The following is a 14593-nucleotide window of genomic DNA, read 5'->3' on the forward strand; positions in this document are numbered from 1 at the left end:
CATTATCCATATAAAAATATTTTAAAACTTTTTTTTTTATACATAGATTGATAAATAAATAATCTTTCTCGAAAATGTTCAATTTGCAACCCAAGACAAAATTTGATTTTTCCCAAATCTTTCATCTCAAATTCATTTTCAAATAACCAGTAGCTTTGTTGAGTTCTTCAGAAGTTCTAATTAAATTCAAAACATTAACCATAATTGCAAATCAAATACTTGTTTTCTTTATGAAAACATATAGGCGGATATGGTCATTTTCATAGCATTCATTTAACAAATATTCGCTAAGGCGATTATACCGCATGCGTCCAGATTGTTTTTAATGAATAAAATGATCTAAAAACATGATTCTCGGGTATGTATCATTTGAGTTATGCTTCAGGGCAAATTAAATCTTTCAAAAATAACATTTATAATCATGCCAGATCAGTTGACTATCATATGTTTCAAATTTCATGTATTGTGAAGATAACATGATATAAACTTTTGATTTCATCCATGATGATCTTTGCGAAGTCCTGCATTACACAATACGATTTCATTCTTCTCATTTCCTTTTCGTATAAGTATATACCTTTAGATTTTCAGACTACAGATCCAAAAATTTCATGTTTATCTAGTAAATTCAATTTAATATTGCATCTCCTTTAATTTGGCCAAACAGTATTTCGATCGATATATTTCGATTTCTCGCGATTCACATGTGATACTATATATCATGTGCAAAATTATTGCCGACAACTTTTTCTTTCCTCTTTCGATTCTATCTCTTTTCCCACAGTGACATAATTTATTTAGATATCTCAATTTTCAATATATCATATACCTGAACCTCTTCTAGGGTTTATAATTTGTTATGTCTAAATACTCATTAAGAGTTTATGCCTCCTTAACGAAACCATTTTTGCTAATTGCTTCATTTTCATTTAAAGATTTTTGTATTAGAATCAAACACCATCACTCTTCAGACGTGTCATAGATATATCAAAATATAATGCTAATAAATTGTCCCCTAAGACATCAATTCGTATTAGAGCATTAAAAATTGGCGCGTGAGATATTGTTTTGATCAATAAATGCATCTAAATAAATTATCATTCGAACTTCCGCTTCGAATGATATTTTACGAGGATTTAAATGATGATGCATTTATACATTATTTTCAACTTCTTAATTCCTCCCCTAATGCTGTGAGAACTGTCCAATCAAATTGACAATCATTTTTTTAGTGTCATAAAATATCACTAATTTGAAATAATAGTTCAAACTACGCACTTATTCTCACATTCTTTATTTTCCATCTCAGTGTATTGTGGTATTCAATTTTTACATATACTACACCATAAAAATTAATTAGATGAAAAAATTAAAATCTAACCATAAACTGATTATAATAGGGAAAATTGTGATTTTTGCATAATGCGTAATATAATTCCCTAAATAAAATGGAAATACTTTATTTTCAATTAAATTAATTGGAAGCATTTAACAAACAATAGCATTAAATCATTTATCGAAATCTCAACTAACACTTATTAAAATGTTTAGATTTATGCCCGCTAGCATTAACATGATACAGTCTTGATTAATTTGAAAATTATGCTCATAACTTGAGCAATAATTTTCCAAAACTTCAGGTTGCGAACACCATGCAATCATATAATATTTGTGTCAAATATATTAAATACAAATAACATTTAGATGGTTAAGATGGGGTGATGGGCCCCACATATCACCCCAATTGATTTTTAGAAATATAGGAAATTCAATCCCTATTTTAGTTAGCGATGTTTAATGATCAATTGTCGATAAAGCGGACAAATAATATATAGGTATTTATTGGATTGAAAAATCTTCTGATTCTTCATTTAATAACCATTAAAAATTTTTTTAATTTCACATCGTTATTGATCCAGTTATGGTCCAACTGGTCATGCCAAATAATAAAATCAAATTGAACTTCTAGTTCAATATAATATATAATTCAATTATTTAATCTCGAAAAATATGATTAAATATTATATAATCATATATCATTTAAGTAGTCAAACTAATCAATGTTCTAACGACATTAATTATATGTTTTCCTTCAGGGATAAACATGAATTCAAAATAATATATTTTTTGAAACATGTGCTACTTTAAAAGCACGTTATATTTTTTATCATTATTATTATTGCTCATTCAAAAGCAATATGTCAATATTTTTCTAAAATATTGAAAATTTTAATGTCATGTTCTCCAGGCAGGAGTAATAATATATTATTGTTTACGGTAATAATTATGTAAGGTTTTAATTTTCAGGAGTAATAACATAATTTTATGTTAGATTTTATATTATTATGCTCTTTAAAAGTAATAACATTTGATCAGAACATTAATATCTAAATACATATGCAGAAAAATGTACATGTAAATAAATAGAGTAATTTAATTCATGATTTTACATATAATCGATCAATATTTTTCAGGAATATTGAAATTATAATATCACATTCTTTTGAAGCAATTAATATTCTTTTTTTTTTAATATTAATAACATTGTGTTTCTTCAGGAACATCAACACAACTCTTTTTTTTTTATGTATAAAATGTGCTTTATTTAGGAATACAATCAGACATATAATTTTCAAGAGCATAAATACAATATTCTTCTGAAATATTGACATTAACGATTCATTCTACATTTCAAGTTAAATAATAAAATTTATGCCCTACATAACAATGAAATATTGGTATTGAATATTTATATAACGTGTGTTGCATTTTTCGAGAACATCAATATTATATTCGTTTAAAATAAATATAATTTAAATTATACTTTTTCAAGAACATTGAGTCAATATTCTTTAGGAATATTGATCTTGTAATATCATGCTCTTTATAAGCAAGTAATATTCTTCTAAAATGTTAATAATGTTGTGCTACTTCAGAAGCAGCAACAAACTATTTATAATAGATAGATATACAATTAATATTATTCTAGAATATTAATTATAAGGTTGTACTACTTTTGGAACAACAAGATGATAAATTCTTAATTTAAAGTTCATAGAAGAATATCTAAAAATATTTAGTTACCATATAGACATGATATGAATTTATATAGAAAAGTTATTTTCCAAACATGTATTAGGAAAAAGAATCTCCATACATAAAAGTTAACAAAATTAATTAAATTGCTTATTGGCTAAATCTTTTTCCAACATGCAAAAGATACTAAACATGCATGTGAATTTCACATATCTAGAAATTAAAGATAGAACTAATATGTAACAAATTCAAAAGACAGAATTAATACTGAATAATATATGGAAAAAATAATCGTGTATGAATTTAAAAAAAATGAATTCATATGTGTCCAGATTTTACATACAAATATGAATTAAAATTAATATGCATGCCGATAAAAAGTAGAGAAGGAGAAACAACCTCGTTATGATGCATACGTATATTGAAATATTTCACATGCTACCAAATTAATTTTGGCACATGTGATAAATATTCATGCCTAAAAAAATTATTACGTTCAATAAACTTTAAAAAATTAAGTTATCGTACTGATAACGTGTTATAAAGTAAAAAAAGAAAAGAGAACAGAGAAATGTTAATAGACTTGTGTGTGTTTTATTAAAAACCAAAGTCTTGTATTTATAGGGTAAAATTAGGAATATAACAGTAATAATTTTTAGAGTTGCAAGGGTGTAACTGTCATTCACCTCTAAACCTTAATAAACTTACCTTTTACAACATAGATCAATAAATGTGTCTTGAAAAATGTAAAATAAAGAATGAAAATAGAGAGTTTATTATATTGTATAAAAATTTTACTTCCGAATTAAAGAATACCTTCTATTGTGTACACGAATATCTCCAAAAGAAGTTAATGTCTATTTTAAAGGGATCATGCTTAGAAGTAAGTTTTAAGAGGTTTTCTATTTTAACTTTTCAAAATAGAGAATAAGTTTGACTCTCCAAATTTGAAGAGTTAAGTTCACTACCTATTCTTAATTTGTAGTAATTGCGTTTAGCTTTTGTTTGAGTCTCATTTTATCAAAAATTCATTTTCCATTGCACATTCTCTATTAAAATAATTTTACAAGTAAATGATAATTTTTTTTTCTTATTTTTAAATCTTACATTCTCCAAAAATACTTTTTTAAATTATATTTTCCCCCAAAATGGAGCACAAATAAGGACTTAATAAGTTTCGAATTTCAAACACTATTTAGATTTTTATACATTTAGAATGTATAAAAAAATTTGCTTCTAAATTTAAGGATACCTCTATTATATATGTACTGAAGAACATTTGATCACCAACGCGTTTCCAGGCTTAGTTTAATCCCAAAACAATCGACACCTCGAAAAATCAACCAAAATATCACCTATAGTTTCACCCACTCGAATTGCTTTTAGCACCCACGAAGAAACGCACAAAGGGAAGGAATTATTGCAGCCAGACAAGTTGAGGAATAACCAGAGAAAGAGAAGAACAAAGACAGGCGGCAACATAAAGCAAAAGACAGAACGCAATCAAGGTTATCACTCAATGGTTTGCCAATGACACGGTACCAAGGAGCAAAACCATATATAATAGTTAGGGTAAATTTAGGTCAGACGGTGGCCCAAGCCCAATATGGCCCATAGGTGTTTAATGAGTGGACTAAGTACAAAAGCTGTCCAAGGAGCTATGGGTCATGAGCAAATTTAAAACAAATCAGACTACTGCCAGTGATCCATACTAGTTATAGGTTCGGATTATTCCATTCAAGGTGTCGTTATTTCATTTCAACCATTTGGTCAATGTCGATTGAGTAATATGATTTAACATCATTGTTCGAGGAGATCGTTTGACAACAGTTTGTCTAACAATATATAAAAACATCTCCACAAAAACTCTCGAAATACAAGATGTTCTCTATTTTAAAGATATTGTGCTTAGAAGTAAGTTTCAATAGATTCTCTATTTTAACTTTTTAAGATAGTTTGGCTCTCCAAATTTGGAAAAGCCAAGCTCATTCTATAATCTTAATTTACAATAACTGCATTTAGGGTATTTTTGAGCCACATTTTTTAAAAAAAAATACATTTTTAAATAGTGATTTGACATCATTTCAACCACACATTTTTCAATAAAATAATATTACACATAAATTCAAAACTTTTCTTTATTTTTTAACTACATATTTTCCATCAATTCACCATTCAAAAATTCATTTTAAGAAAAATAATGTGACTCAAACAAGAGCTTAATAAGCTATAGATTTCAAAGTGTATTTAAATTATTTAAATCACATTTGTATCGATTAGTCATTGACATATAAAAAGTATGTTAATAAAAGACGAAGAAAAATAAATAAATATTCCTTGAAAACAAGTAATGTGAAGAGTCAAAATAGAGAGCTTCATTGCAGTGTATAAATAATTTTATTCTCTAAATTTAAAGTTGTCTTTAATTATGTATAAGATGTTTTTAATAAATAGAAAATCTCTAAGATGCTTGTTTATAAATAGAGTTTCTTAGATACACTCTTAGCAATATTATCGATGTCATGATTCCAACATAGGCCATGTGAAATTCATACAGAAAATATACCAAGAATGTACATATTACTTGTAACATTTGATCCCGTTTAGAGTTTATATGCTTGTAGTTAGTGACTTATAAAAGAAATGCACGTAATTTCTTATTGTCGTTCTTATATATTTTAGTCCTTGTCCAGGAACGGACCCAGACCTTTAGTTTTGTGGGGTCAAAATTTTAAAAATAATCTTTTTAATAAACAATATAATATCAATGAAAATAAGTTTATATGTATTTTGACACTTTGAAAATATCGTATAATTACATCATTATTAATATTATTAAATAAATTTTGCTACTTGTATAGTTTTGTTTATCATTTCATTAGCAAATACTGAGCTAACATTGAGTAAATTAAATTGAATATAGAAATTAAATGAATTGAAATAAAATTCAAGTTTAGTTCAGAAAGTAAATGAAATTCAAATTGCATTTAATCCGTAATGACCCTAAATAATTTATGTCATATTTCATGTAAGACTTCTGAATAAAACGATATAAATTATATTGAAAATTTTATCGTGCAAAAATAATAATTAATTGAATTTTTAAAAGAAAAAACGAGTTAGACGTCTTTTTTGAGGCGTTGTTTTATGCATATTTAACTATTACGATATTTGTTTGAATCATTCGATATGAAAATGATATAGTTTTCAAAACAAATTTTTATATGACATAGACGATTTGTGGATTCAAATAGCACATGATCGCAAACGAATTTTTAAAGTTAGGATATTATCAAAATTCTCAAAATACTAATTTGAAACACCTTACTTTAACATGTCATAACTTTTGCTATAATTGACCACTTTGCATGCCATTAATGAGTAAAAAAATTAGGCCATGAACACTTTGAAATGATATTAAAAATGCAATATTTTGATTTCATTTGGTATCTCGACGAGTTCATCAAAGTAGATTATAAAAAAAAAAAAAAAGGCAAAATTTTGTGAGGGTCATTTGACCCCATGTGAATCCATCCCTGTCCTTGTCATTCTACCTCTTCTAATTGTACAAAATATTAAGTGTCCTTTCAGTAAAACTTTTGAAAAATCAAAATTGCTTTTGAGATTAAAAAGCTTTTTAGATTGTTCGGGTAATTTTTCAAATATGCTTTGTCTAGTTTGAAGAGTATTTTAAAAGAAATTGACATAAAGTGACTTCTATTCGGATTTGACCTTAGAGTTCAACTTCTCAAAAATTGTTTAGTAAACGTAAGAAAATCGAATTATAGTAGAATATGTACTATTTAACTGTAGATTTTGAGAACTAGAAAAATGGTAGTTTTTCAAATTAAGCTTTTAGCTTCTCCAATTATCTATAGTTAAAGTATTAATTTTAACCCCAACTAATTAAATTAAGTTCATTTATGTCTTAGATTTATATATTTCAAAAATAACACATCCGTTTATCATTTGAATTTTTTTGAATATTTTAATACTATATGGTTTATACTTTTATTTTGTAATTTTATAAATTTTGAGATTTAATAGATATTATTTTTTTTTTCATTTTAAAATAACTATAGTGAATACCTGCTCTTCAGAAAATATTTAATGATATTACATATGATTGTAAAATAAAATAAATTTTACAATACATAATAATTATTCTTATTTATTATAATCGATGTCCATTTTAACAATTTTATATAAATACAACAATAAATTACTTTTGTTTATCAACCACCGCAATGCTGAGTTTGGAACTTACACAAATTTTTTGACAAAGCTAAAACGTTAATTACACTTATAATTATAGATGCAATCTTGTGGAATACGAACAATGTACACCATGCTTAAATCCTTGCCCGTAGAATTTTTCGTATAATTTTACCAGAGGGAGCTTTTGGAATTTCATCTATGAAAAACACACGATTAATACGCTTATAAGGCACCACCTGCATGATCAACATAACACCATTACCTCATGATAATTTCCCCGTGACGCCAATTATATTTAAATTGTAGTCTTTACAATTATTATTACCAAAATATATTGGACAATACTGTAAGAAAGACCAATGATATGTACCTGCGTTGAGATATATTGCTTAATATGTTCCTCGGAGATTTTGGAACCATTTTCTCGAACCACGAATGCCACCGGGACTTCTCCTGCAGCATCGTCATTCATACTGCATTTCAACTCATAAATGTTACTAATATTAGATGGACCGAGCTACATAACCGGCACGGCTGATCGCATGGTTAACATAATACACACACATGAGCGTTGGGATTATTTTATTCAGGGGGGGGGGGGACCACGTCGACCATGTGAGGATGCAGTCACCTAGAATGTCAACGGCGCGGGTTGTTTGGTTTTTTCCGTATTAGATATATATATTTATATTATGAAACAAACATTCGGAACGTGCTTAATATAGCAGCAAGACCCTTGTAATGATGAAGTATTTGTTGCTTTAGTCTTATTAATTTGCACGCAAATGTCACCAAATTAAGAGTAAGCTTCACGGTCTGTTTGCAGGGCTTTTACTTCTTGTAAAAAATAATTCTGACAAGTTACCTCAATCCAGCTTTATCTGTAAACTCTTCTAGTCAATTAAAGTACTACCAAAAAATTATTTAAGGACCCATTTGACATAATTTTTTTCTTCGAATAGAACAGCTTTGTAATGAAGTTACCTTAATTTTTGTTTGAAAATTAATTTTAGAAATAATTTTCTATTTCGAAAGTGCTTTTAGAAAAAATCACATTGAATCAATTTCCTCTAAAAATTCTTTTAATTAGGAAAAAAAAATTACACTTTTCATAAGATTAACCATACAAGTCCAAAAGTAATTTTTAGATCTCAAATCTCGTTTTAATTTCTCAGAAGTCATGTGAAACATACCTTAAGTATGTTCGAAAGTGGATTCTTAATCTCTAAAACAACTTTTGACTTTTTTAAAAATTCTGTCAAACGAGCCTCTAATGTGGTTACTAGACTATTTTTTCAGCCTCAATTTTCCTTATCGTAATTTCAAAAAATAAAAAAATAAATAGTGCAATATACTGATAAAACTTACGGTACAACTGCAGCATCTGAAATACTGGGATGAACAATTAATAATGCTTCAAGTTCTGCAGGAGCTATGTGGAACCCTTTATATTTGATCAGTTCCTTCAATCGGTCCACAATGAATAATTCTTCATTTTCGTCCACATACCCAATATCACCGGTATGCATCCATCCCTCTCTATCTATTGTTCTCTTCGTGGCCTCCGGGTCATTCAAATAACCTGTTTTTGTTAAAGTCAATTTAACTAGGCCATTCTCAAAAGAATATAACGAAAATGAGCAACCGAAATTAACCTTTCATAATCTGATCTCCTCTAATCCAAATTTCCCCAGCTCGATTATATGGAAGAGAGAGGCCTGTTTGGGGATCATTAATTTTCATCTGGGCGTTCCTAATGACAGTTCCACATGAACCCGATTTGAATTGGAATGCTTCTTTGGCAAATCCCAAACACATTGATACCACCCCACCCTCTGTCATACCATAGCCCTGTGCAAATATTACGATAAAAAGATTTGGTGAAAATTATTAATAACAATAAAAATTTAATTTGTGAATAAAGAACACTACAACTTAACTTCTTAAGAAAAAATTAAAAGTTAAAAATCAACTTAATCTTCTGTTGAGGCGAAGGTAATGCTTATGTTGATGTTTGATGATAATAAATTAATACTTGTGTAGAAGCAATCTAGTATAAGTGATTGATAACAACAAATTTTTGTTCTGACCCAAAATAAGTCATGCATTTTTTCTTTTCGACAAACATAGAACATGTTTGATTATGTTTAAAAGTTACTTTTAAGCAAATTTTTATTTCTATACATGTTGAATAGGTTACTTATTCTAAAATTGACTATTTTGTTATTATTAAAATAACTTATTTATTGTCAACTTTGATCAATAAAAATTTTACATTTAAAACTTGTACATTCAATTATAGGCAAGTCTCCTCGTGACTGTTTTCTGATTTCCAAAGATTTAGACATAGATGATACATATTGATTAATTCAAATATCATAGACATATAAAAGGGTTGGCATTTTTGCTCTAAATCGATGGAGTCGAACCAGAACTAGATAGAATCATTCGGTTCGCAATCAGTTCCTCTAATAAATGGATCAACCTTGGGACATGCATCAAGAATCAGACAATTTTAGTCCCATTCTCGATGTTGTCATGACTCTTGAGAACCAATAGTTGATTCGATTCTCCTATATGTTTCTTCTTATTGACGAATTGTATCAAAACGTACCAAATCTTTGAATACTAGACCCAAAATTTCATTTTTCATAGTTTCCTTGCTATTTCCTTTGCGGCAAAATCTAATGGGTGATTAAAATTCAAATCTACATAATTTTATAAATACTTTGTAAATTCATAACTTTTATGCAATCTAATAGAAAAAAAAATTATATTTAAATTTAATATTAAGTAAAATTCAAATTTCTTGTTGTTTCCAAAGTGCCTGGCCATCTAGAATCAAGACACTCGATGATTATTAGAAGTACGATTATAAATACTGGGGTAATTAGCAGAAAATATTATTATCTTTCAATATTATTGTGCAAAACATTCTTACATTTTTCATTTTTTGGCACTTTTATCCTTAACTTCACATTTTATTGCAAAAATCATTATTTCATCAAATTTCTTGTGTAAAATGACAAATATGACCCCTATTTAAATAGAACAATAAAAAAAATTAAAGAATAAATTGCAATCATACTCTCAAACTTTTTAAAAAAATGTAAATGAGTCAGAATAAATTACTAAAAGAGTAATTAGCATAAAACGTCCATACCTTTTACTGTTATTGTGTAAAATATCCCTACTTTTCATTTTTTTAGATTTTCACTCTTATTTCATATTTCATTGCGAAAATTGTTATTTTCATCCATTTTCTCAAATAAAAACTGTAAAATGACAAATATACACTCATCTTTAAATAAACAAAAATAAAGAAAAGAAAAATAAAGAATAAAGTGCAACTATATGTCCAAAATTTTTTTAAAAGTATAAATAAATTTCAAATAATTAAATTAAAAAAGTAAGTGATTTTTTTAATTATTTATTTGAAATTTTTTTTAATGTTTTTTTTAGAAATTTGGGAATATAGTTGCAATTTGTTATATATTTTTCTTTTCTTTATTTTTGTTTATTTAAAGGAGATGGTGTATTTGTCATTTTACAATTTTTAATTGAGAAAATGAATGAAAATAATAACTTTTTACAATGAAATATAAAAATAATAGCCAAAATGTCAAAAAATGAAAGATATGAACGTTTTGTACAATAATAATGAAAGGCAGTGACATTTTGTACTAATTATTCTTTTAATAATTTATTTGGACTCATTTGCACTTTAAAAAAAAAAAGTTTGGGAGTATGAATGAAATTTATTCTTTAACTTTTCTTTTTAATTGTTTTATTTAAATAGGGGGTCTACTTGTCATTTTGTACAAGAAATTTAATTAAAATGATGATTTTCCTAATAAAAGGTGAGGGTAAGGGTAACTGTGCCAAAAATTAAAGGTAGAGACGTTTTGTGCTAATTACCCATACTACATGTATTTTTAATTTTATGAAAAGTTAATTTTGTTTAAATTTCATTTTTACATACATGCATGGATTTTCTTAAAAATTAATTTTCGATCCAAAATTTTCCCTTTTTATTGTGTTCAATAGTTTATCAGTTTTTCCTCTTTATTCATTGATTTTGAGCTCTAGAGTGATTTTTTACTGTTGTCTTATTAATTTATTTTTCATATTGTTAGATTACAAGAATGACAAATGATTTCATACTTTAATTTATCTATTTTCAATCGAAAAATAGTTTGATACTTTATTTTTATTATTTTTAATATAAAGAACCGAATCGAACCGAAATCAATTCGGTCAATTTCAATTCGATTCTATAATTGAATATGGAACTAATGGTTCCATTTCTAATACATTTATTGATATTCAATTCAGATAAGTCTTTTTTAGAAGGACAGTATTGATTGTACAGGATACGGATTCACAGAACCCATACCGAATACACACAACATTTGAGGTGGGTGAGATTTTTCGTGGTTTTTTTATATAAATGGATCCCATGCGGGACCCATTTGATGTCAGTGCAAAATCCCTTTACATTCAGCATTATTGCTTTTAGAATCGGGGGTTAGATCGTACCCACTCTTAAGAATATTATCTGGTTGAGTCAACCATATTAATATATTGGACATTATGTTTTTCTAATTATTATTTTCAACAGAAAATTTTCAAATGGTTTTAAATTATTATTAACTGTCGACATCATATTTATTGCGACATTTATAGTTACAAAATCCAAAATCCTAGGGATCCGCTATTTCAGCTGTTATATAGATCCACGCTTATCATGACAATCAATTTACGCCAAAAAATAACTTGCAAGTTAACATCACGAAAAATCATGATCATTATATACGTATACATATAGAGATAGATAGATATAGATAACGGTCATATTTTTTATTTTTGTAGACAAATAATGAGAATCAAACGGACCCCTAAAATATACTTCAAACCACAACCCATCATTTTTTTTCAACTGCACTACACTTACAGAAAGGAATTGCACAGATCGCTTACAGATCCCACACTATTCATGGGGTGGGTGGTTATATTTTTTCAATATAAAACTCACATTATGAATATATTATGTGGAAATGATTCTGTACAATCAAAATTATTGTTTTTTTAAATCAAAATTTGACTTTTATCTAAGTCAAACGGGTGCTATGTGATTATGTGAAAAATAAATGGATCGAACTAAAGGAACATAATGATTGACATAGGAGATGATCGAATACACACACTTCGAAGGTCGGGCATTATTTAATTCACGTGGGGTCTGCCTACTTTGTGAGGGTCGATCATCCCGAATGTCAAATATTTTCAGGGAAAGTGGCATTTTCCAAAATAAATTAAAGATTAGAGTTGCTATGAGGTTGATATCTAGGTTCAACATACATACAATATCTTAGACAAAATATGGCAGAGAATACAAGGAAAAATGAAAGAAAAAGAAACTGTACCTGCCCAATTTTGGCATTGGGTAGCTTCCTTCTGACTGCATCTTCGAGGTTCTTGTCCATGGGAGCCGCACCACACACCACCCGTCTTACAGATGAAAGATCAAACCTGTCGGCCACCGGACTTTTGGCTATGGCCAAAAGTATTGGCGGCACAAATGGCGCAATTGTCACCTTATATTTCTGCACATTTTCCATTAACGCATTGATCTCAAACTTCTGCATTATAAGAATTGCAGAACCCACTCGAAGAGTGCAAAGCATAACTGTAATAAGCGAGTAAACATGAAACAATGGCAGCACACAAATGGTGAGGTCCTCAGGTTGAACACACAGAGTAGGGTTTTCTCCATCAACCTGTTGGGACACGCAGGTTACTAGGTTTTTATGTGTTAACATCACGCCTTTTGGGAAGCCGGTGGTGCCGGAGGAAAATGGAAGCACGACCATATCATCCGGGTGGACGTTGACTGATGGGATGGAGTTTTCATCGGTCTGAGTCAGTTCGGAGAAGTGGAAACAACTTTCCGGCGGGGGATCAATGCAAAAGATTTTTACACCATTTTGTTGAGCAAAGTTCTTCACTTTCTGAACGTAAATGGCATGGGTGATTATGAGGTACGGTTTGGATATGGTGGCTTGTTTTTCAATCTCCGCCGGAGTGTAAAGTGGATTGGCAGTGGTCGTTATTGCTCCGATATATGATGCTCCGAGAAAAGCGAACACGAATTCCGGCGAGTTATGGAGTAATAACATTATAACTTGGCCCTGTTGGATGCCGAGTTTGTTGAGTCCGGCGGCGACTTTACCAGCGGTGAGTTTGACATCGGCTTGGCTGAATACTTCGCCGTTGGCGGCGTTGATGATGCATGGCCTTGTGCTATGTTTTGATATGTTCTGAAAACAATACGTATGAATTGGAAGATGGTTTGGTATGTAAATATCTGGAAGTTTAGACCGGAAAATGAATTCTTCTTTATCTTTATTCAGCGACATTTTGCTGTGGGGTGGGAGGGAGGCGGCGGCAGAAGGTGGTGGTGTTGCGGTGTTTCTTGACCTTTGCATTAGTTGTGTTACGCAAGGAAAAATATATTGCTGGATATGAAAGAGTTTGAGAAAGCTTTTCAAGTCTAGAGACCAATTAAAAGTGTGATACTGTGATCCATGTGCACACTTGTGAATCTGTCAATCAATAATTTATGCCAGCTTTGACTGAATGGGTAAAAATTAAAAGAATTAAGCTGCTCAATTAAGCTGCTCACTTTGACGGCCCACTCACACAAGTGAGTCCCGCGATTATTTTAATCGCGGAGTCCATTTATGTTATGTGTGAGGACTGTCAAAAATGATGTAAAAATAGGCGTACTTGTAGTATAGTTGAAATTAAAAATATTTAGTTCCTGTTTGAGTCACATTATTTTTCTTAAAATGAATTTTTGAACAGTGAATTGATCAGAAATCTGTGGTTAAAAAATAAAGAAAATTTTTGGATTTACGTGTGATATTATTTTATTGAAAAATGTGTGGTTGAAATAATGTCAAATCACTGTCTAAGAATGTATTTTTTTTTAAATGTTGCTCAAATATGCCCTTAGAGTTTAATTTGTTTGACAAAAATTTTCCTGGAAGTTTTAACGAATTTTGATAGAAGTTGATGAAATAAGTCATTTAAAATTTGATAAATTATTAATTTTATAAAATTGTATTGTTAAGATTGAGTAATGTTTTTCATCACCATGGGTGTTAAGCACTCGTCTAAGTGATTGGATGATATTAGATGATAAATTCTTTCAAATGAAGTGTGTATGCATAAACTTGTGCTCTAGTATCATTGCTACAATATAACATTATTCTAAAATTAATTGAACTTTGATTTCAAATTTTAGCAATATTTTAAATTATTCCAAACAAGCACT

The 14593-nt window shown here is 28.8% G+C and overlaps 1 protein-coding gene across 2 annotated transcripts; it reads right to left on the minus strand.

The window, feature by feature from the left end:
* Positions 1 to 7221: 7221 nt before the first annotated feature.
* On the minus strand, positions 7222 to 13846 carry LOC111387309 (4-coumarate--CoA ligase 2-like). Of its 2 annotated transcripts, XM_023011859.1 has the most exons (6): positions 12681 to 13846; positions 8910 to 9105; positions 8623 to 8836; positions 7625 to 7727; positions 7372 to 7490; positions 7222 to 7306 (listed from the first exon to the last, which is right to left on the minus strand). In XM_023011859.1, the coding sequence occupies exons 1-5, from the start codon at positions 13740 to 13742 to the stop codon at positions 7389 to 7391; spliced, it is 1677 nt and encodes a 558-aa protein (XP_022867627.1). In that variant the 5' UTR covers positions 13743 to 13846; the 3' UTR covers positions 7222 to 7306; positions 7372 to 7388. The 2 variants fall into 2 exon arrangements, with proteins under 2 accessions (XP_022867627.1, XP_022867626.1); XM_023011858.1 differs by having other exon boundaries at positions 7243 to 7490.
* Between the last annotated feature and the right edge of the window lie 747 nt (positions 13847 to 14593).

The sequence above is a fragment of the Olea europaea genome, unplaced genomic scaffold, assembly GCF_002742605.1.
Source record: "Olea europaea var. sylvestris unplaced genomic scaffold, O_europaea_v1 scaffold398, whole genome shotgun sequence".
Lineage (NCBI taxonomy): Eukaryota > Viridiplantae > Streptophyta > Magnoliopsida > Lamiales > Oleaceae > Olea > Olea europaea.

Excerpts from the sequence above, each read along its gene's own strand:
- LOC111387309 (XM_023011859.1), bottom strand. The coding sequence starts at position 13,742 with ATGCAAAGGTCAAGAAACACCGCAACACCACCACCTTCTGCCGCCGCC. Across the intron at positions 8,837-8,909 it reads AGGAGATCAGATTATGAAAG|GTTATTTGAATGACCCGGAG; the intron begins GTTAATTTCGGT and ends TAACAAAAACAG. Across the intron at positions 7,728-8,622 it reads TCAGATGCTGCAGTTGTACC|TATGAATGACGATGCTGCAG; the intron begins GTAAGTTTTATC and ends GTTGAAATGCAG.